General features: G+C 37.3%; 1 protein-coding gene across 3 annotated transcripts; it reads left to right on the forward strand.

Moving 5' to 3' along the window:
- Positions 1 to 1,545: 1,545 nt before the first annotated feature.
- Positions 1,546 to 22,933, forward strand: tmem245 (transmembrane protein 245). 3 transcript variants are annotated; one of them, XM_067448598.1, is made up of 18 exons: positions 1,546 to 2,491; positions 4,341 to 4,458; positions 4,846 to 4,941; positions 5,030 to 5,152; positions 5,337 to 5,516; positions 5,601 to 5,770; positions 8,848 to 8,871; positions 12,998 to 13,102; positions 13,224 to 13,306; positions 14,562 to 14,652; positions 15,582 to 15,680; positions 15,774 to 15,905; positions 15,985 to 16,107; positions 16,502 to 16,647; positions 18,793 to 18,893; positions 20,174 to 20,348; positions 21,134 to 21,321; positions 21,401 to 22,933. In XM_067448598.1, exons 1-18 carry the CDS (start codon positions 1,898 to 1,900, stop codon positions 21,427 to 21,429), a joined length of 2,577 nt encoding a protein of 858 aa, XP_067304699.1. In that variant the 5' UTR covers positions 1,546 to 1,897; the 3' UTR covers positions 21,430 to 22,933. The 3 variants fall into 3 exon arrangements, with proteins under 3 accessions (XP_067304699.1, XP_067304698.1, XP_067304700.1); XM_067448597.1 differs by having other exon boundaries at positions 1,552 to 2,491; positions 21,134 to 21,325; XM_067448599.1 differs by lacking the exon at positions 8,848 to 8,871 and having other exon boundaries at positions 1,553 to 2,491; positions 21,134 to 21,325.
- The last annotated feature ends 899 nt before the right edge of the window (positions 22,934 to 23,832 follow it).

Below are 23,832 nucleotides of genomic sequence, written 5' to 3' on the forward strand. Positions count from 1 at the left end.
GTGGTAGGTCCTGATTGTATTGTACAAAGTGTAAAGTTTGGTGGAGGGGGGGGGGGGGTATGGCATGGGATTGTTTTTCAGGGGTTGGGCTTGACCCCTTAATTCCAATGAAAGGAGCTCTTAATGATTCAGCATACCAAGACATTTTGGACAATTTCATTCTCCCAACTTTGTGGGAACAGTTTGGGGATGGCCCCTACCTGTTCCAACATGAGTGCACAAAACAAGGTCCATAAAGACATGGATGAGCAAATTTAGTGTAGAGCAGGGGTGGGCAATTCCACTGGAGGACCACTGTCTGGCCGAGTTTAGCTTAAACTCTAATCAAACTGAACCAGCTAATCAATGTCTTCAGGATTACATAAAGGCTACAGGCAGGTGAGTTTGATATGGGTTGGAGCTAAACTCTGCAGGACAGGACAGGACTGGTGTAGAGAAACTTGACTGGCCTGCACAGAGTCCTGACCTCAACCTGATAGAACACCTTTGGGATGAATTAGGGCGGAGACTGCGAGCCAGGCCTTTTCATCCAACATCAGTGCCTGACCTCACAAATGTACTTCAAGAAGAATGGTCAAAATGCCCATGAACAGAATCCTTAAACCTTTTATAAAGCCTTTCCAGAAGAGTTGTTATATTTTTATATAAAATTAAAATTAAAATGTATTACAGAAATGATTAGATATGTTTGCAATGTTCATTTTTATTTTTGTAAAATGATCATTTAAATGTTATTTTTCTTAATTGCATTTACACTCACAGTTAAGATAATTGCGATTGCATTTTCATTAAATGTCCCGCAGTAAATGTAACGAAATTCAATGTGGAATTGAAAATGCCATACTAGCCGATCAAATCTCGCCCCCACCATGTCAATCATTACATCAAGGTGGCAGCAAAACTAGAGCAAGGCATTTATTGGCAGAAGAAGTGGAGCAAGAACACAGAAATTATCTAATCATTTCTGTAATACATTTTAATTTTATTTTTGCAATTTATAAGCATTAAAATATGTTTAAATTATATTTTAAAACTAGTGTAATAAATAGCAAATGTAAATTATATTATTTTATATTATTTATATAAATTATATATTATATCAATTTGAATTATCATTTTGCTCCAAATGTTGCACACATGATAAGTAAAATGTAAATTGAAATACTGAAATGCATTGCCATTTTACATATTGCATTGCCATTTTGAATATTGCTACACATATGCACTACTTCATTCCGTGATTCTTTCGGCATAGACATCAATATGCCAATAGATGGCAACAAGTGACTGTCTTTTTGTTGTGCTAAGAGTCACGAGTCATTGATTCATTCACTCATTCAAACAATTTATTAAAAATAAAGATTCGTATGACAAAAATATCTTATCTTTACATAACAGAAATACAATTACTCCTGATAATAATATAGAGATATTACATTATTTAAAACCCATATACTTATTCCTGTTTCACAGACAAAATTAAACCTAATCCTAGACTAAAATGCACGTTTGAGTTTTAGATGAAAGCAATTTGCACTGGAATATTTTAAATATGTAAATAGCCTAAATATATCATGTTTGGAACGAGCAAATAATGTCAATTTTCATTTTAGGTGAACGATCCTTTTAAAGATTCGTTCAAAAACGCCTATTGACTTACGAATGAACGACTTTCACACTAATGAAAAACGAAAAACAAACAAACAAAAAAACAAGCAAGATCTTCGCTCGTTTATGGCATTTGAAACATATCGTACTTTTAAAGTTATTTTAGTGCAAAAACATTATTGACTCGACTACAGTTCCCAGACCACTTCCTAGACTCTACGTCACTCTTTGCCCAACCCTCGATATGTAGTGGATCCTCCCGGACTGAAGCGGAGCGACGCCAGCAACCATGGCAGACACAGAGGACCCGGGTCCAGGCACGGCCAATGAGCCGGACACCGCGCGCACAACCCGGCCACACTTCGTCTCGTTTAGCGAGACCGTTCAGCCAGCAGTCGGGATGGTTAGCCAACTACTGAGCCAGCAGTCGTCCCTGAAGTTCGACAAAAACATCAAACAGGCCTTCTACAACACGGGAGCGATGATCTTCGTGGCGATCTGTTGCGGAGCATCGGTGTTGGTCTACTTCATCCTGGAGGCTTTTCTACGGCCACTGCTGTGGGCAGTGCTGTGCGGCACTTTCCTGCACCCGTTTAAGTACTCGCTAGCCCGCGTCGGCCGAGCTTGGCTCAGCAAGCTTCAGGACAGCGGAACACCGATATTGGTGGGCACTCTGCTTGTACCGGTGTGGTGCGTGAACTACGGGGTGGAGACTCTGGGGGAACTGGTCGTAGATCGGCTCAATGTACTGCTGGCAGTTGGGGCTGGTGTACCCCTTCTTTATTTCTTGTATCTGTTCTGGAGCGTCATTGGCATGCAGGTGATACTCGGTCACGTCTGTACAATCATCTGTTTCGGCCTGGATTGTTTCAGCACCGCGTGGGTGAGTATAACTTACTGACACGTGAATGGGAAAGCGACACGCCTCCTGTCCGACCATGCACAGCACAGGTGGACCGTAGTGCTTGTGAAACAATTGTTAAAAGTTCACTCATACATACAACAGAATAGCGAACATGAAATATAATAATAATGACACTTTGATAAAATAATAACAATTTGAATGTATAGTGTAACAACGATTGATTGCTGGTAGGTTATCTGAAGTCAGATGCGACCATACGGTTGACAGGTTTGCAATGTAAATTAAGGTTCTGATGGATAAAATAAAGGCACAGTCAATAACTCCAATGTCAGGTAACAGTAGTGTAATTAATGAAAGTTACTGATACATGCAGGCTTTGCCCATACATGTATGTATGTATGTATGCTATATATATATATATATATATATATATATATATATATATATATATATATATACATACATACACACACACATATTACATATACACACACACACATACATATTATATATATATAAACTAAGAATGATACCATTTATTGGTTTCACATTCTTTCTGGAAAATAAAGCATCACTACAAATTCTTAGTGACCAGTAGTGTTTTAGAAAATATTAATGTCACAAATCTGACTATGTATTTTTAACATCAATGTAAACAAACAAATGTTTTTATGCAAATAATGCAGACACAAAACTGAACTAAAGGGATCTCATGCTTTCTAAGAGGGGGCTTGTGCACATGTTTCGGTGTGGCAGACAGCACAAGACTGTAAGGAGTTGTTTTTCGCAAGTCATTTCGTTTAATAACTCTTTTTAACGTCAAGCAAGTCACATAAGTAATAGTTGTTTGCCCAGTCCATTCTCTGCTATGTGTGTTGCAGCTTTCACCTAAAAAATACACTTTTTCACAATGCTGAAGTCACCTATGAAAATCATTCAGATATTGCGTGCCATTGCGACATGCATATAGCGATATTTACATTTGCGATATTTCAATAATTTATATTTATTGTGCAGCCCTAATATATATATTACACATACATATATACATAAATACGTACATACTTACATACATATATGTATGAGCAAAGCCTGCATGTATCAGTAACTTTCATTAATTACACTACTGTTACCTGACATGGGAGTTATTGACTGTGCCTTTATTTTATCCATCAGAGAACTTTAATTTACATTGCAAATCTGTCAACCGTATGGTCGCATCTGACTTCAGATAACCTAACTACATGCAAATATGTTTGTATACAAAAATTTCTTGAACCCATGCTCAATATATCTGAGCATGACATCCCAGATACCAAAAATATGGCCTTAAGGTAACACAGCCCAAAGGATAGATCATAGCACATATTTCAAGTTCTTCTAAAGGCTACAAGAACTCTACTGGACTAAATTTCACCCTGACCTTCAATTTAATAACCTCACTCTCATTTTTCCCCACTAGGGTTTAATTTAATTCATACATGTCATGTGATGACTTTTTTTTTATTTGAAATTGTCATCTGCATCAAAAGAACCTTGTGATCTGCTCATGATAAGAAACACAAAGCTCTGGATTTGGCCAGAGATCTGGCAGTGGTGCTCGTTTTATTTAATCAGACCTAAAGGAATGGGGAAGAAAAATGTAGGCTATATATAAATATATAATTTATAATTACATGTAAAATAATTTTCATATTTGGTAGAAAAAATCCTTTAATGAAAGTGTGTTGATACACTCTTGCAGTGTGTATAAGGGATAGGAACATACTAAGGGTTTTTATGAATATAAATAGATTGGTGGCAAATGTTTGGAGCAGGCACAGTACTGGAGATGTCCAAGTGTTCTCTCTCTCTTTCTCTTTGGCAGGTTGGCACGTTAGTTGTTGGCTATGTGTTGGCTGTGGCCTTTAAGTGGACGCCCAGCATGGAAGGTTTCTTGCGTTCCCTCTCTGTGCCTGTATGGACAGCACTTATTTTCTACCTGGGTAAGACCCTTCTGTTTTGAAACGGTAGAGGATTCTGTTTCGTTGTATGTGGCGTTTCTTGTAGTCCACCGGCAGATTATTTGATTGTCCATGCTGATTCCAATATCTTAAAGTGCAGATAGGTCAATGGCCAGCATAAAGCTAATATATAGAAATGTTTAACGAAGACGGTTTACTAAGAAAGAATGGGCAGTTCTATAGGTGGTGGGGGTTCTTGACGCTGTTAAAATAAAAGTTCTTCCAACACTCATGAGCCAAACAGAAAAACTTATCGGCTGATGTAGATAATTATAAAAGGACAGATATCGTCTGCTGAAATTTTAGCATTGACCTACAGAGCTGTCAATGAAGGAATGCTAAATAATTTCCCTCTTTTCTTCCCCTCAGTCTCTCTGACAGGGTCGTGGCGGGTCCCTTTGTTTGTCGTGGTGGTGTTACTGCTAATAGTGGGCTCTCAGGAGAAGCCTGTTGTTCCAGGGAAAGGTGAAGAGAACAGAGGCTCCAATATGAGTTAGCTCTGTTCTTGATGTCCTCTGAGTTTGACCTTTGTTCCTCTCCTCTCTCTGTATAGGCGAGCTGTCTGGTCAGGTTCTCTCCTTTGCTGCTAATACGATCTTCATGGCAATTTCTTGCAGTAACGTCAGCCATGTTGAGAAGATACAGGAAGAGACAAGTACCAAAGAACATCCCAAAGGTGACAAAAAGAAAAAAGACCAGTTTTAGATTCAAAGTCATGACCATGTTTGTTATTTGCAGTGCCGATTTTGTAAGAAAGTCAGCAGGATCCTTTTTCTCTTTCGTTTTCACCACCCAAAATGTCTGTGCATCCCTAATCATTAGTCCCTAATCGGATTTATCCACTCTTCTTTCTCTCACAGACTTTATGGACTCTCCGAAGGGGATCTTTACTCGGCGTCGCAGCAGACTAGAGTTCGGGAGTTTCCAGCCCAAAGAGAAGGCCAGTGATATCTACTTTGTGCTGCTTGCGTGGGCTATAGTGTTGGTGCAGATTTGGCTCAACCTCTGGATTTTACAGTTATTGCCCATCCCTGTTGCTGGTAAATTTTGTGTTCATTGTCCTGAAGTCACTAGTGTGAAGATAGCATTCACATTTTCGTAAATGAGTGCTATTTTTTTTCTAGTTTGGGTCTTGAAGAAGATGGTTGTCCGTTTTGGGATGAAGGACTTCGCTAGACGGATTCTTGTGAAATGGTGGTCGGTTTCTGAGAAGTTTGTCAAAGACAGACAGGACGCTCTGCTGCCTGGACCAATCAAAGGCTTAGCTCAGTTCTTGCTTCGGGTAGACACTAAGGTAACGCCTTATATAGATACACCCACACAAAAGCACTCGCCTGTCTGCTGACCCACTGTCCTTCACAGCACTTGCCTGATAGTTTGTCGCCACATGTGCACATTTATTTTTGGAGGCAACAGAGATGTGTGATTACAAAGAGGAACTGAACGTGGTTGTGGCTTGCTAATTCTTTTTTTTTCTTTTATTGTGCTTGCACAACTTAGGCCTAAGATCCTGTACCCATAACTGACAATAAAAGCTATAGAGGTCAGATGTGGACATGTAGAGGCATGTTGGGGAAATTAGTTATTCAACAGACGTTATTCTATAAGAAAATGTCATTAACCTAATAGTTGTAACACAATTAAATGCACTTCCTGTCTCTCAGATTAGCTCAAGTACTTGGATCAAATCGAAAGAGTAACTATTTTTAGTCTTTGCATAGGGATTTCTAGTTCAAGTTGGTAGTTTTTGTTTTCCATCTACTGTTTGAGGTTTATGACAGGAAGCCAACTCGACATTCCCAAAAATATTATGTGCCCTCAGTTTCTTAATGTCACTTTCAGTTGAATGGGTTTCAGTCTAACGTGAATGACAACCCACAGTTGCAGCCAATCTAGATGAAACCCTACACCCATAAGAAAGCATTTCCACACCCCTGACCCCATAGTAATCCAGCAGAGTAACCAAGTGTCCCAGAACTTATTTTTGCCTTCTCTTATTTCTTTCACTAGTAAGTGTTGAGTCACATAAGCAAATCTATTGAAAACAATGCAAGGTCTAAAATTAACACATTTGCCAAGAAGCACAAATTTTGAGTACAAATTTTGTTTTGTAGGGGAAATAAAACTATTGCTTGCCAGTAGCTGGTGACTTTACAAAGAACTACAATATATTGTAATATATGGCTTAAATCAAATTGTAGTAAATATAATCTGGCAGAAGCAATTAAAATTCAAGTCATTAATCTGCCACTAGTTGCCTGATTTCTAACTTTGATCTCATTTACAAATTTACATTCAGAAGTTTATTTAAAGGTGCAGTGTGTACATTTTAGCAGCATCTAGTGGTGAGGTTGTGAATTGCAACCGCTCACCCATCCCTTTTGAAGCAAACAGAGAAGCTACGGTGGCCGTCACAGGAGAAAGATGTCATCGTCTGAGAGAGCAGAGTGGCTAGAGCTCTGTAGAGCAGTTTGTCCGTTTAGGGCTACTGTAGAAACATGGCGACTTAAAATAGCGACTTCACTGTATGGGGACCCATGGTGTATGCAGATAGAAATGGCTCACTCTAAGGTAATAAATACATAAAGATTAATTATGTAAGGTCTTTAATACACCACTCAAAACATATTTATGTATATTATATTGCATTTCTGTCATATTACACACTGCACCTTGAAGAAGTCTATTTATGCAAGAATTGCTCTCACATGGAACATGGCACATACACTACTGTTACATTTTTTAGGAAGTCTCTCTTGCTTTCCAAGGCTGCATTTATTTGATCAAAAATAAATAATTAAAACAAAAATAAAATACAAATTTATATTATTTTACTTAAAGGGTTAGTTCACCACAAAATGAAATTGATGTCATTAATGACCTACCCTAATGTCGTTCCACACCTGTAAGACCTCCGTTCATCTTCAGAACACAGTTTAAGATATTTTATATTTAGTCCGACAGCATATGCAAGTGTATGCACACTATACTGTCCATGTCCAGAAAGGGAATAAAAACATCATCAAAGTAGTCCATATGTGACATCAGTTAGTTAATTAGAATCTCTTGAAGCATCGAAAATACTTCCTTGTTTGTGTTTAATCCTCAAATAAAGATTGAAACGGTCATGAATCAGTAAATCGATCAATGATTTGGATCGCCAGTATCACGTGATTTCAGCAGTTTGGCATGTGATCCGAATCATGAATCAATCCGCTGATTCACAACCGTTTGAATCTTTATTTGAGGTTTGAAAACAAACTTGGAAGAGAAGACAATGCTGAATAAAGTCGTAGTTTTTGTTATTTTTGGACTAAAGTGTATTTTCGTTGCTTCAAGAGATTCTAATTAACCAACTGATGTCACATATGGACTACTTTGATGATGGTTTTGTTCCCTTTCTGGACATGGACAGTAAAGTGTGCATACACTTGGATATGCTGTCGGACTAAATATAAAATATCTTAAACTGTGTTCTGAAGATGAACGGAGGTCTTACGGGTGTGGAACGACATAAGGGTAGATCATTAATGACATCGATTTCATTTTTGGGTGAACTAACCCTTTAAAATGTCAAAAAAAATTGTTTTCTATTTTATATAGTTTGAAATGTAATATATTTCTGAGATTGCAAAGAAGAAACATATATTAACATTAAAGTTGAAAACAGTTTTATTTATTCTTTACTGCTTCATATTAATCTGGAAACCATGATACTGTTTTCAGGATTATTTGAATAGAATGTTTAAAAGAGCATTTATTTGAAATAGAATTAGTTTACTGTCACTTTTTTTTAGTCCCAAACCTTGAACAGTAGTGTATGTGAAATATTCCTTGCATTAATCCCAGAATGATTAATTATTTTTTGCTCTGAGTTGTCACTAACATGCATGCACAGAAAAAGCAACTAAATAAACTAAAACAACAATAAAATGTGTTCGTTTTTTTGTGGCTGGTAAGAAATATAATCCGTTTTCTTAATTCACTCACCATTAGCAGATGTGGCAAAATTTTGGACCTCAAAATGGGTATAAGTAAATGAAACTTAGTTTCATTTATTAGTTTTGTTTATTAGTTTTGATGGATTTTTTTCCCCCATCACTATCATATCCCTCGCTGATTGTCCACAAGAATGAAAGGAGGTAAAAAAGAAAGTCACTTACAAAAAGATAATTGTAGCACTTGCAGATCCCCTTCTAAAGCCCACCAGATCCCACCTTCTCTAATATGAATATCTTCCTCAAATTCCACCATCTTTCACCGGTCTTGTTCTGATTTTGCCTGGAAATCACGTTGATGTTTGCTGCTTTCCTGAAAACTGATTGGTTTTTTCTAATAACCGTTTGTCTCTCTCTGTCTTCCTCCTCAAAGCTCTGGCATTGGCTTAACAAGCAGGTAAATCATTTGTGATGGCAGGCGTACAAGAGAAAGAGAAATATAGAAAGAAAGAACAAAGGGGAAGAGAATGAAAGAATGACAGTGTGCTTTCATTAGAAGCTTTGGAGTGATGCTTTCCCCTCTCTCCACTGTCACCCCTCCATCTTTGAGCTTCTGCTTCACTGGCTTATGGCTGTTCCTGCTGTGTGGCACTTTGTGCTGTGGAAGAAAGCATGTGCCTCTGGATGTGACTGAGATGCTGACGTACTAAATGTCAGGGAAAAATGCAGAACAAAACCCCAAGAGAGTCCACCGCCTCTTCCACAGCTCTTGAAGTGTGCTGGGCTGCTTGTCTTCAAAGTGTGTGTGATGCATTTAGGGAGAGAACAGACAGAGCAGTGGGAATGGAGGGTTGGGTGAAGAGATGTTCTGGTCTGCTGAGACCCAGGCTGGTGGTGTGGCTGCTGGGCACTTCAGGTGCAGGCTGGCTTGGTAAAAGGGTTTTTGTTTTGGTTGTTCCTAAATAGACACACAAGCTGCCTGCTGCCCTCTAAGGTGTAAGTGATCATCTCCATCAGTGACTCTCCATAGGAAATGCCGCACACCACACAAAGAGCGCTCTGCTGCTGCATGGAAAATTCCATTCCACTTGATTTCAGTAGTTTGAAGTTAGCATGTTGCTAAGCTTATAACTTGACGCTCCAATAAGAACACACAAATATTGAGTAAAATAGTTTAATTTTAGTTACATTAACTTATTTATATTGATACTTTTTAGTGTTGAATAAAATGTAGCAATAATAATCAGACAGTCAAAGTATATAAATATAACTAATTGCACTAAACTCTTTAATTGTTTTGAAAGAAAAAAATATTCAGCAAGGATATATTAAATTGATCAGAAGTGACGGTAAATATATGTATTATGTTATATTTATTTTATAATTAATAAATAATTAGGAGTATTAATAATCCTGAAAAAAATTATCACAATTTCCACAAAAATAATAAGCAGCACAACATATTTTAACATATTTATTTTTTAACAGATGTAATAAGAAATGTTTCTTGAGCAGCATATCAGAATGATTTCTGGAAGATTATGTGACACTGATGGCTTCTGTGATGTTTTGCCATCACTAAAATAAATTACATTTTAAAATTTATTTAAACAGAAATCTGTTCTTTTAAATCATAACAATATTAAACAATATTCCTGTTTACTGCATTTTTGTCAGAAAAATGCAGCCTTGTTTTTAAAATGATTAAAGATTATCCTCACTATTAAAAAAAAACTTACGAACCTTACATTTTTGAAAAGAAGTACACATTTCTCTAGCATCATCGGCCTTCTTAAGTTTACATTTTCTTTATATTTGCTTGTTGCACTGCATTTCTGTGAAGAATGTCATGGAACAAACACTTACAAAAATGAATTCAAGAGAAATAACAGAGCTAGTATCAAAATATTTGCTTCACCTTTGAGTATATGCACATTCCATTATTCCTTATTGTGCATAATTATATGCGTGTTGTTTCAAAGGAAAAAAAAAGAATATCTTTGCAATCACCAAAATGTAATAACTTGTTCCACTTGTTCCATCTATATTCCATCCTGCAATTATTTAGCAATATATATTTGGAAAGAGATATTGGAAATAATTTGTCAGAAAACTCTGTCAAAGAATACTTGTTTGGTTGTACATGTTCCATGTATCATCTCTTGGGTTGAGTCAGATTAAGATGAATCGGTCTGTGGCTCAACAGGAGCAGATGGTGATGAAGTTATTTCCAGGTCTGATAGTATGTCCCTCCCCTCAGGAATCTTTTGGCACTGGCCAGCATTATTTGAAACCGCGTTTCGGGCCCTTAGCGTTTTGGAGAAGGAATGATGTGGTCCTGTCTGGATGCCTGCTGTTGTTTTTTTTTAGCCTTTAATCTTTATTTTAGTTTCCTTAATGATGTGCTCTGTGCTAATCCATCATCAACATTCACAGTTTTGTGTGTGATGTTAACACTTAGCGCTAACAGGAACAGGGAAACGGATTAGATATGCAAGTGCCGCCCACATGGCAGACAGAAGCTGGGTGAGCAGAGAAACCAAGTCCACCTGCCAAAAACAAAAATATGCCCACCACATCCTGTTTCCTGACATGATGATCATCAGTTGTGCTATTAGCTCTTTTACTCAGTAGTTAGTCTTGCTTAGTCATCCAGCATGTTAGCAGGTGTCAGAGGGCTTTAAAAAGAAAAGTTGGCATGATTTTGACTTATAAGGCAGTTACATGTATGCATTTTCAACAGTTTGTTAACTATATACATTTTTTCACAGTCAAAAAAACTCAAATAAGGCTGTATAAGAACTCAGAACTCATCCCAAGTTTTTAAAGGAATAGTCTACCCCAAAATGTAGTTTTTAATTGATGATGCCAGTCTGTTCATCACACATTGCAGGGCTTTAGAAAACTTAAAAATAAGCTATTTTTGTCCTTTTTTTTTTAACATAACAGGATAAATACACTTCCGCATTGTTTTTTATTGCATTATCATTTCTACTTCTGTTAACAAAAAGTAAATGAGAATAATTGGCCCTATCATATACCCGGCGCAATGCAGCAAGTGTTTTTTTGCTAGTTTCAGCCCGATGCAGTTATCATTTTCACGTTCAGTTATTCTGCGGCACTTTGTTTAAATAGCAATTTCATTTGTGCACCCATGGGCGCTGGTCTGAAAACGAGGTGTGTTCAGGCGTGTTGCTATTTTAAGGCAACTGAAATAGACTATGTGCAATAAAAAGTCAATGGCGCAATATTTATTTATTTAAAGAGAGGATTGGTAATATGCACCTATAGGCGGGTCCACAACATGTGTACACTTTGCCCATTACACACACAGCAACATACAAACATTTTTAGCGATGAAAAATTAAAGGATTCCTCTCTTGAGAAGCGTTTCTTCTTTCTGCTCGCAAATTCCGCCATGTAAATAGTGAATCCACCATGGCGTCAGCGCAACTGTCTTTTAGAGGAAATTGGAGATGAGACTCGAATAGGGGTTGTCCCTAATAAGAGAATAGGGACAACCCTTTTAGACCATGCGATGAGCACACCGACCATTTTTCCTGTCGTTAAACTAGCAAAAGTGGATTCGGACGTGCTCTAAGAGCACTTTAGACCATGTGCTCAGATCATTAAAATAGGGCCCAAGATATTTAATTGATGAGTGCACTTCCTTTAATTATTTTACTTTAGTTAAAGAGGTTAGCTAGCCTGATGTAGTCATACTCAATTCTAGTCAGAATATGAGTCTGATACTGCTCCATTGGGCTGTGATTATGAGGCGTGTTTCAACCGAACCAGGAAAGACCTCAATTGGATAGACCTACAACCAATCAGAGCAACGGAGCAACGCATTGTCAAATGTCAACAGAGCTCAACTGCACTGTGTTGCCGAGTCCGCGTTTTTTTCCGCAGATTGTTTTCCATGTCTGCGGGTTGAAGCGACTATTATGTGATATATAGACCCATGGCAGAATTTTAGCAGGCAACCTTGCCAAAATAACACACATTTTACCCCCCAAACGCCATTTTTTTTCCCAGAGAACCCCCCGAGAAGCTATTGTTTTGGGCTAGTATTTGGCGGGTTTTGTTGTAAAAACTTGGCAACCCTGTCTGCATGCACGCTGAAATGAACGATCTTTGCCGGTGTTGTGAAAAAATAAAAGAATTTGATGATACATATACATTGCATATACAAACAAGCTCTCCGTTTAGGATTTGAACAAATATAATCCAAGCCCCTTTGATGACGTGCATGATTACGTTACTGTTTATCTGTCCGTCATCGTCTAAAGCCTACGCTGATGATTTCGTTGGTCCGAACAGTTTCTGTTCAGAGATGATTACTCTTCTATGGATCAAGTCCAGACCGAACCGCTGACCTAAAAAAATTTTGGGCAGGGCTAAGTTCGGCTGGCGTCCAGGCTAGAGGTTAGCATTTTACTTTTAGGTTTTCAGAACCAAAGGATTGCGTTTGGTCCTCGGGTTTGGCAGAGGGAAGCAGGTTTCTGTGTTCACACACACACTTGCATGATTGATCAGATTTGTTTTGTTGAAACTGATTTCTCTTTTTTCTCTCTTTGCAGATGATCGTGTGGCTGGAGCGTTCCTTGGATAAGCTGATCAGTATTTTCATTATCTTCCTGCTAGTAACTGGCACACTGCTCATGGCCTTGCTGCTCACAGCTATGGTACCGTGTTTCCAAACCACTGTCCTTGGGCTGATTATTCCACTGCGTGAAAGACATGATCCGTGTCTGATCCCAGCCTCCGTGTGCCATCATCTCTTACTGATTGTGTTTTTGTTCACAGGTGCACCAAGAGAGTGTTCATATCATAGAGGTCACCAGTAACCTGATCAACGAGACTGTGTCCAACCACCCAGAGTGGGCTAAGTAAGTTGAACACCCTTAAACACTGAGAGTTAGGAGTCTTCTCGAAATGGTGAGGGAGTGAGGTTTGACCTACATGAGCATGCAAAGTCCTCATATTGTGGTGTGTATTCACACCCCAACATTATAAAGACATGCTGATGTCCTTGTAATTTAAATGTGAAAAACATTTTTTTAAAATTTAAAAATAAAGAGTTTTGTGTGATGGGTAGGTTAGGGGTGTGCGATATATATCGTCTGCGATCATATTGTAATTGCTGTTTTAACGAATCTGACATTATAGAGTATATCCCTTACACACACCCAGAGAGTGTGTGTGCACGTACACTACGTGATGTAGTCTTAAACTACTTAGATTACTTACGAGTAAATGCTTTCACTGCATGTGAGGCTATATTTATATAATTTAATATTTTTAATAAATATCACCGGAAGAATCCAGATATCTAGCATAACAAATGTGATATTGATTTTATGCAAGTTTACTAAACAATTTAATATTAAGTGACTTACATTTTAGACATCATGTTGCCCATTTTTACTCTATTTCACCAACAAGAATAGTTCAGTACAAAGTCACCCCCCCCCCTTAAGATAGTCAAATTATTCATACCTAAATGAATCAGTCGTTTGAATGAATCGCTTGAATCTCAATGACTCGCTCATTAACAGTGATTAACAGTTTTAATTTCACATTTAAAGAATCTTTTCATGTTTTAAATCATTTCAAATATCAGTATTCAACATCATGTGTTTAAAACATTATTTTTTCATAACTGCAGGTTATTTGTCACCTCTAAGCTCATTAAACAGTCTGTGTAAATGCCACTTCAAATGCAGCTTCAGTTTCCTCTCCATTGCGAAGATGAATTTTGTTGATCCTTAATTAATTTGATTGGTAATGGCCCTATTGTGTCTTATTATTATTATTATAATTGAATTTGATTAAATTCATGAAATGAACACAAAGATGATGCATGCATATAATTAAGTTAATATATATATATAATATATATATATATATATATATATATATATATATAATATATATATATATATATATATATATATATATATATATATATATATATATATATATATATATATATAAAACAATATCGTCTAGTTATCGAGAAAATTTGTCAATATCCCACACCCCTTGTAGGGGTATAGAGTATAAGGATTGTACAGTATTAAAACTATTATGCCTATGGAGAGTCCCCGTAAACCGTGTGTGTGTGTGTGTGTGTGTTTGTAGCTGGCTCCCAGAGGCCCAGGTTGTTCAGAAGGCTCTAAACTCTGCCGCCACAAACGTTTACCAACACGGGAGAGAATGGATCACGCATAAGGTCAGAGTTAAGAGTTTGCAATGCTGTCGAAGACTATATGAAACAACATTCATAATAAATTTAATGAGACCGTTAAAAAGAAAGTGAATGGTGACCAGTGGCTGTGAAAGGCCAAAAATGAAAACAACAAAGAGCACCATTACAAATACCATAACCATATTCTATACGATTCTTGTGGTATATTCCATGTCTTCTGAAGTAAGAAGGCACTTTTGTGCCACACAGAAGTGCCACTGCTCTCAAATAAAAAGAAAAATAATTATGGAAATTACATTCTTTAAAATAATATATATAAGTGTGTAATATAATTGCAATTAAATGAAAATGTATAAGTAAAAGTCATATTAAATGCATTTAGGTGAACTTTACACAGTAACTCAGTTTACATAATGCTTTAGTATGTTAGTCAACAATCAACATAAATGTACTTCTTTAAAGCACGACACAATTATTAAAACATGAATTAAAATGTACGTTAAGTATAGCTAAGTGGCCTTTTATTTCAACAATATTATATTAGCTGCAAGCTCAGATTTTTTTTTTTTTACTTTACATATTATGCATAATTACATAAAATTAACCCTCAACCAAACCCTAATCCTAAACCTAACCTTTTTTTGAAACAATCATGAAAAGTAACCTATCATTGGTTAAGATATTTTTAGTTAATATGCGTAATAATTTTATGCTCCAGCAACCTTGGATACTTCAGCAGATTTTTTTTTAAATTAAATTTGGATTAATCATTATTAAACAAATCTATTTGTTAAATAACAGATTACTCAATTTAGCATTTACTACAAAATGAAATGATTAATTGGAGTTAAATTTGATTTCATGTTCATGTCTTTAATCTTCTATTCTTTTTCTGTGTAAAATTGAATAAGCATTTGTTATATGTGTATATTTTATGTATGTGTGCATTGTAGCTTCATAAGATGTTGGGTGATAAAGTAAACAACACAGCCGTGATCGAGAAACAAGTTCTGGAATTGTGGGACCGTCTCTATCAATCCTGGATTGTTAAGGTAACAACAAATCCATAGTCAGTTAGTCACACACAATCGCTGACTTTATCTTTTTTTTTTTGGTGATCCAGCCAGTGTGTGTTTGTTTTGTAGAATGTGACTCATACTGGACGGCACCGTGGACACAAGCTACATATGCACAGGCAGAACAGCTGGCTAGGGGACATACTGGACTGGCAGGACATCGCCTCATTCGTGCAGGAGAATATTGAGACTCTGCTCTCGGTTAGTCTCCAGTGTGTGCGTATGTGATAGGGAGTTGCTTTATTTGGCAGATTAATGAATATGCTGTTTTCTGCGTTAGATATTGGAGTCTCTGTGGGTGGTGATGAGTCGAAATGTTGGTTTGCTGATATCAACAACAACCACGCTGCTCACCGTGCTGTTCCACAGTGGCACCGCACTGCTCAACTTTGTCCTGTCTTTGGTAACACACACACACACACACACACACACGTCTGGTGCACTATCTTTGTGGGGACTCTCCATAGACGTAATGGTTTTTATACCGTAAAAACTGTACATTCTATCCCCCTACACTGCCCCTACCCCTAAACCTTCCCATCACAGGAAACATTCTGCATTTTTACTTTCTCAAAAAACTCATCCTGTATGATTTATAAGCCTTTTGAAAAGTGGGGGCCGCTGGCTGATTCCCACAATGTAGGTGATCTTAGGTTTTACTATCCTTATGGGGACATTTGGTCCCCACAATGTAATATAAACAAGGACACACACACACAAATTTGATTGATGGAATTGAATGTTGATTTGTGAAGTGAAATGGTGATTTTAAATATTTATTGTCTCTGGATGTATAGGTGATTTTCCTGACCACACTTTTTTACCTGCTGAGCTCCAGTGGTGAATATTATAAACCTGTGAAATGGGTAATCAGCCTCACACCCCTCTCCCAGCCTGGACCCTCTTCAAACATCATCGGTCAGTCCGTGGAAGAGGCCATCAGGTAAACACATCCATGTGGAGCTTTGGTTTGTCTTAAAGGGTTAGTTCACCCCAAAATGATAATTATCTCATGATTTACTCACCCTCAAGCCATCCAAGATATATATAATATATCAAGTTTTATATATATCTTCCAAGCTTTATAATGGGAGTGAATAGTAACTTAGCCTGTTTTTGGCCTTTAAAAATCTAAATATCACTCACTCCAATTATAAAGCTTGAAAGAGCCAGAATATTTTTTTAAAATAACTAATTGTGTCTGGCTAAAAGAAGAATGTAATAAACACCTAGAATGGCTTGAGGATGTAATTTTCATTTCTGGGTGAACTAACCCTTTAAAGTAGGGCTTCTCAACCCTCAATATAATATAGATTTAACACACACACACACACACACACACACACAAAGAGGATACTTCCAGTTTCTAATAATAATAATATATATAGTGTATATTTCCAGAAGTTTCAAGAACTGTATGTTCTTTAAAAAAAATAGTTGTTAAAGAAAAACATTTAGAATTTTAATTAAGATTGTTTTAATATATTAATATTTATTTTGTTCATAACTATGTAAATCTAAAGGATTTTAAGACATCCTGCGGTCCCTTTAGAATGGACTGTTTGCTGAGGCCCTCTGGTTGAGAACTAGCCTGACAAGCCAGACCCACATCAAGATGTTTGGTCTGGAAACTCACCATAGACAGGGCTCAATCCGAGGGGCGGGATAAACGGTTGTCTTTCAAACTCCCTCTGCACGCGATAGGATAGCGCTACACCAACCAGAGCAACGAAGGTGAAGCAGAGCTCGCTGACTGATTAAACATTCGCCGTATCCGGTCGGCTAAACTCCGAACACATCTTCCCTTTTTAAGAATGACTTCAGTGCCGCTCTTTGTTCTTTTCTCAGAGAAAAGCTTAACTCCAAGTCTTCCAGAGTCGCGGTCAGACTTGATTCGAAAGACCGCCGCCGTTCGCCAGTTTCTGTGTTTACTAGAAACACGCAAACGCAACTCGGCCGCGTCATTATGGCCCCGCCCACCGACTCTATACACGATGTGATTGGCCCAGCAAGAGTTAGGGGAATACAGCTTAGAAGGGTATTGAGAGTTCCTAGACGACACTCGCGGGCAGATTAAATTTGATGCCGCTAGGGTGCGTCTAGATTTCTAGGCTAGTTGAGAACCACTGTCTGAAAAGGAATTTAAAGTTAAATACAAAAATGTTACAGTTCACACAAATATGATTTTACAAACTGATTAAAGGCAAAAAATGCATGGAAGTCTGTATGTGGTGGAAGCAGAAATTAAATCCTCATCATTTACTCACCTTAATTTTGTTCCAAATCTACATGACTTTTTCTTTCCTTTGTGGAACATTAAATAAGATTCTTTGAAAAATGTTGCAATTTTTTGCCCATACTCAATTTTCAATGTTGATTGGATGCCAATGTTTTTCAGAATATCTTTTTTTTGTGTTCTGCAGAAGAAAGAAAGTCATACAGAATTTGCTTTTGTGGTGAACTACCCCTTCAACGGCAGTTAAAGATGCTGTACTTTGTAATCACCACATGAGGGCAATACTGTTCTGCTTTTTCTGCCATTTTTCCATTTGTACAGATAATTTAACAGAGATCATGATCGGAACAACTGAAATGGGGGTGAAATTGACTGCTATTAATATGCTGGTTAAGAATTTCGAAGGGGTTCATCTACAGGTAAGGGTGACCCAGAAAATGGAGAATGAATGGGGTCAAAGAACTTGCTGTAGTGCTGCGGTGCCCTTGAGCGTGACGCTTCTCCGGTGGAAATTAGCATAATATAATTGGCTTAGATAAAATAAAAAAAAACATGTTTTTTTTAAAAGCACAATAACATCACTTTTCCCTCCATAGACAATGTCACGAGCTGTGAAAATCAAATGAGGAGAGGAATTCAGTGTTTCCATAAACTGTGAGCTCAGTGTGTGTGTATGTGTGTGCGCGCTGATGCTGCCATCACCCAGAATGCACAAAGATGTTTCATTAGAACCATTTTTATGAGCGTCATCACAATGAGACTTATTCATTCTGACTCCAGGCAGTATTAGGCTAACTGAGGGAAGAAAAGCCCTCTGTTTTCACTCTCTGTCTCACCCTGTTTTCTTTGCAGGGGTGTATTTGATGCCTCTCTGAAGATGGCTGGATTTTACGGCCTTTATACTTGGCTCACACACACAATATTTGGCATCAACATTGTCTTCATCCCCTCAGGTAAGACTAAAATACACACAGACATAAAGACTCTGCCTGTCTTTGACATGTTTCACACTGCATGTTTTGTATTTTCACACTGACAGCATTTCTGCTTTGGCTCTAAACAGAAAATATGCTTATAGTAGAAGGAAATCCAAGGCCCTCTTCTTTAGAAAATTATAAAAAGCCTTTATTAAACTGTCTATTTCAAGATAGAAAGTATAAAAGACATGGGGGGAAAAAACAACCCACGCGTAGCGTCCCAAACAGCCTTCTTCAGGGTATGTATTACAATCAAACGACTTACTCTTACTGAGATGCTGATTAGAAACACCTGAATGACAAATCACATGCACATAAAGAGAAGGTCCACTAGGAGATTACAAAGCAACAAAAGGCATATCACAAAAAGGGGCTGAAATATATTTCTTCATTCAAACCAGAGTATATTGTGGCCTGTAACTCATATATATAAAATGTTTCTCTCTGTAAAAGTAATTTTAATCGGTCACTACCCCGAATGCTCTTTTTGATCATTTCTAAACCCTCAACCATTAGGCCTTCTGGATTACTATTGTGCACATTTTGAAAATGTTTTGCCATAGGGTAATCTAAATGAGCTTTTCTAATGTCATTTTTATGCTCCGATACTCTGTCTTTGAGACGTCTCTTGGTCCGGCCTACATAAAATATATGCTTACTCTTGAGTATTTCTACATTCTACATGGGAAAAGGGGATCACATTTACAAAAACCAAAAAAAAGCTTAGCGCTAAAACTGTCACGCACACAGTGTGAATGCTGTAAATATGGAAAACAACATTTGCATGTGGTGTCAAATGTCCTTATTGTTCATATAGTTGTATACACTATACATCTTTAATACTTTTATTCAGCAAGAATACATTAGATTGTTTAAGTGACAATAAAGACATCTAGAACTTTAAAAAATATTTCTATTTCAAATAAAACGTTTTGTTCATCGTAGAAAAAATTGTTTCCATAAATATATTAAGCAGGACAACCGTTTTCAACTGATATTTTATAAGAAATGCTTATTTAGCAGAAAATCTGCCTATTAGAATGATTTCTGAAGGATCATGTGACTTCAAAAATTATTCAAATAGAAAAGTTATTTGAAATTGTACTTTTTTTACTGCATTTTTTATCAAAAAAATGGTGAGCATAAGAGACTTATTTGAAAAACGGTTAAAAAAATCAACTCGACCTCAAACTTTGTACAATTCTTTTTTTTATGTTGTAGTTATTCCATCTCATATTTGTCTTTGTCATCTGCAGCAATGGCCGCTATCTTAGGTGCGGTGCCGTTTTTGGGGACGTACTGGGCGGCACTGCCAGCAGTGTTGGATTTGTGGTTGGCCCAGGCGGAGGGAGTCAAAGCTCTGCTGCTGCTCTTCTGCCATCTTCTGCCAACATATTTTGTTGACACGGCCATATACTCCGACATATCAGGGTGCGTTTGTCTTGTTATACTTGTAAACATACACTCACTGTTTTTTTGTTTAGTTTTTTTTACATGTGCCTGTGGTGTCCAAATTCATTTGAAAGCTTAAAGGGACAGTTTACCATTTTGTTATTATTTACTAACCCAGAATATGCCTTTTCAATTGTGTGTATCTGTGTTGGGAGTTGGATTTTATCTGTCAGTCTATCAAGTCAAGTCACCTTAATTTATATAGCACTTTTTACAAAACAGATCATTTCAAAGCAGCGTTACAGTGATAATAAGAGTTTTGGCTATGTAGCAGATCTAGAAAAAATATATTGTCTGGCTGAAGGAAATTTGATTCATTTCCATTGTAAAAAATCACTATTATTTACATTAGGGCCACTTACAAAACACAATTAAAATAGAAAACTTTTAATGCGTTATGGCCGCTTATTTGCATGGCAACAGTGTGTGGTGGCTTGCGAACGCAAACTTTGAAATAGTTTTTGAAATGATACCGTTATTATCTTTGTGTAAACTTCAAAGAGCGTGAATCAATGAGAAGGGTGATGGCATGCTCACAAATATTATGTGTTTAGTCTGTAGGCAAAAAAACGTATGTGCGCAGGCCCATAGTTTACCCTTACTAAATGACCACAAAACTACCTGTCCAGCATGCATTATATAATGTTTTTAGTCGTATCCATGTGAACGAGAATAATTTTGATAACGTTTCATCTTTACAGAGGGAAAGGGAGTCTATCAGCAACATTTGTTTTCATCCTTTTTGTATATATCTTTATGTGCAGAGGTGGTCACCCGTATTTGACAGGCCTCGCGGTAGCAGGTGGAGCGTATTATTTGGGTTTGGAGGGTGCCATCATCGGGCCCATCCTGTTGTGCATACTGGTGGTGGCATCCAACATCTACAGCGCCATGCTCATGAGCCCTAGCAGCAGCCAGGCAACTCCAGTGCAGAGCCACTTCCCTGTACATGGCAGGTGATATAAGCCTCTGTTGTGTCTCTAATAACTACCTTTTCATTGTATTCACCATTTGAACTGATTGATTCTCAGGTCATTCGGAGAAACCCCAATGCAGCTGAAGAGAAGCAATGAATAAAAGAGACGCTTGAGCAGCCTGTTACACTTGTTAACGCCACCCCTCGCTCTGGGATATCCCATACAGCACTGCGGGACTATACAAGAGGAAACGTACGGATGCTGAAACTTCCCATATCTACATCCCAAGGGTTCACATGGCAACAGAATTGCTGCGTTCTCTGCAAATGCAGCTCTCATAGCGCATAACTTAATTATGCCCCTTGGTGTCACCTTCTGTGCTAATAGTTCATTTACCACTGAGCACTGTGATGCTAAATTTGGGCAATGCTGAAATACCAGGCTCAAAAACACGCTACATCACTTGCACACTCCAGTGCAAAGTTTAGTTAGCACGCCTGTGCTTTGTCTAGCACTGTACTGGTGAATTATGCCAGTGCTGTGATGCTACCTTTAGTTAGCACACTAACAATACTACATGTTTACATTATGCTTTACTTTAGCAGCGCAGCAGGGTCCCATCATCAGACCATGTTTTCAGACTATAGATCACTGGTGTTTTTTGTTTATCTGGTTGTACTGATAATTTATCCCATATTGTGGATGTGTTTGGCACGGTTGTCATGTAAATGTTATATGTGTGTGTGAATGAAAGGACGTTACTCAATTTTATTAATCAAACATTTGTTTAAAGCGTTATATACATATACATATGGAGAACTACCTTTCTGCAGAGTTTAGTCCCAACCCTGCTCATAATGGATCTTTTGCTCTTTCAGGTTTGTTTGATTTGATATTTCAATGGGACTGAACAGCACTCGGACTGACCTATACAAATAACTTTATTCAGGAGGAGTATTTGTTTATGAACAAATTCTATATACTGTAAAGTAGCTTTAACTATAACAATGTGAATCTAACAAACAATAGACTTAGTGTTTGCATCACAGTTCCATATTTATCTGGTGTTTTGTTTTTATCAGCTTATGTTCAGATTACCTCAAATGTTTTAATGAATTTGTCTCCAGTTCTGTTGGCCATGTGTGAGGTACATTGTGATATTTATGTACTAAAGTTTCTTACTTATGCATTTTTTAAGCTCTGTTTGATTTTATTTTGTTTCTATTGTATAACTTTCCTGCTTAGGATTTTTTTTTGCATTAATAGTTTTGTTTTAATATGTGGCCAATTTTCCTTTGTGAATACAGTAGTATTTGCTGTATGTATTGTTTAATGATCAAACATTGGACATAATCATATTTTAACCAGTTGGCAGAGAAACACTGTTATGTAGAGCTGAAGGCAAAGAGAGTGATTAAAAGCTGCAGGCTGCTTGTTAACAGATGAGCAGAGATGCCTGTAAGTCAAGCTTGAAAACATTGCACTGAAAAGATAAAGCAGGCACTGCTGTTTTTCTTTCTTTTTTTTTCCTTTTGGGTAGAATCTTCAAAAAGCCTGTTCTGTTAGAGATGTCACTGAAAAGTTGATGCACTTTTTTTCGGTTCATGCCAATATATAATGTTTTAATAAAACTGATTGAATTTTTAATTGGCTACGTTTGTATCTTTCTGGATGAAGAAACTCAGTGTAATATTGAGTTGTTGTTTATCAGGCTCATTTGGGGATTTGGATGTTGCAACTCACTGAATATATTTTAAGCATTAGAGAACACAGTTCCTGAGCTGATCTTAACACTCTCGTCGGAGTCACAGTTATGTTCAAATGATTGACGTTTAAAGCGTTTATGTGGGGTACTTCAGCGCTGGGAAAATGAATCTGTATTTAAACTGGGTCATGTAGTAGAAATGTGACTTTTTTGTTTATTAATTATGAATGGTGCTTTCTAGACTAAGATGAGACGGAACATTTATTTTTGTCTCATGGGGATGAAAGCCAACTTTTCCCAGAATGCTTTGCTGCCCTGTGAGGCCACTCCCAAAGCCACTGCTACTGAATCACTGTGACTGGATCACTTTCCCCACCATGTTCTTTTGCACAAAATCAGTTGAGTTAGAGAACAGACACTATAATTAAAAACTTAATGTGTCTGTTCAATATAATGTGATTTAATGCTTCGGATTAATTCATGATTCGAATCGCCAGTATCACGTGATTTCAACAGTTTGACACGCGATCCGAATCATGAATCAATCCGCTGATTCACAACCGTTTGAATCTTTATTCAGCATTGTCTTCTCTTCCAAGTTTGTTTTCAAACCTCAAATATTGATTTTGGTTTTTTTGGACCAAAATGTATTTCCGATGCTTCAAGAGATTCTGATTAACTAACTGATGTCACATATGGACTACTTTGATGATGTTTTTATTCCCTTTCTGGACATGGACAGTAAAGTGTGCATACACTTCCATACGCTGTCGGACTAAAGATGAACGGAGGTCTTACGGTTGTGGAACAACTTTAGGGTGAATCATTAGACATAAATTTA

This window comes from Pseudorasbora parva, chromosome 7, assembly GCF_024679245.1.
Source record: "Pseudorasbora parva isolate DD20220531a chromosome 7, ASM2467924v1, whole genome shotgun sequence".
Taxonomy (NCBI): Eukaryota; Metazoa; Chordata; class Actinopteri; order Cypriniformes; family Gobionidae; genus Pseudorasbora; species Pseudorasbora parva.

Coding starts and splice junctions, on each gene's coding strand:
- tmem245 (XM_067448597.1), top strand. CDS start 1,898: ATGGCAGACACAGAGGACCCGGGTCCAGGCACGGCCAATGAGCCGGAC. Junction 5,771..8,847: donor TGCTTCGGGTAGACACTAAG/GTAACGCCTTAT, acceptor TCCTCCTCAAAG/CTCTGGCATTGGCTTAACAA. Junction 8,872..12,997: donor GGCATTGGCTTAACAAGCAG/GTAAATCATTTG, acceptor CTCTCTTTGCAG/ATGATCGTGTGGCTGGAGCG.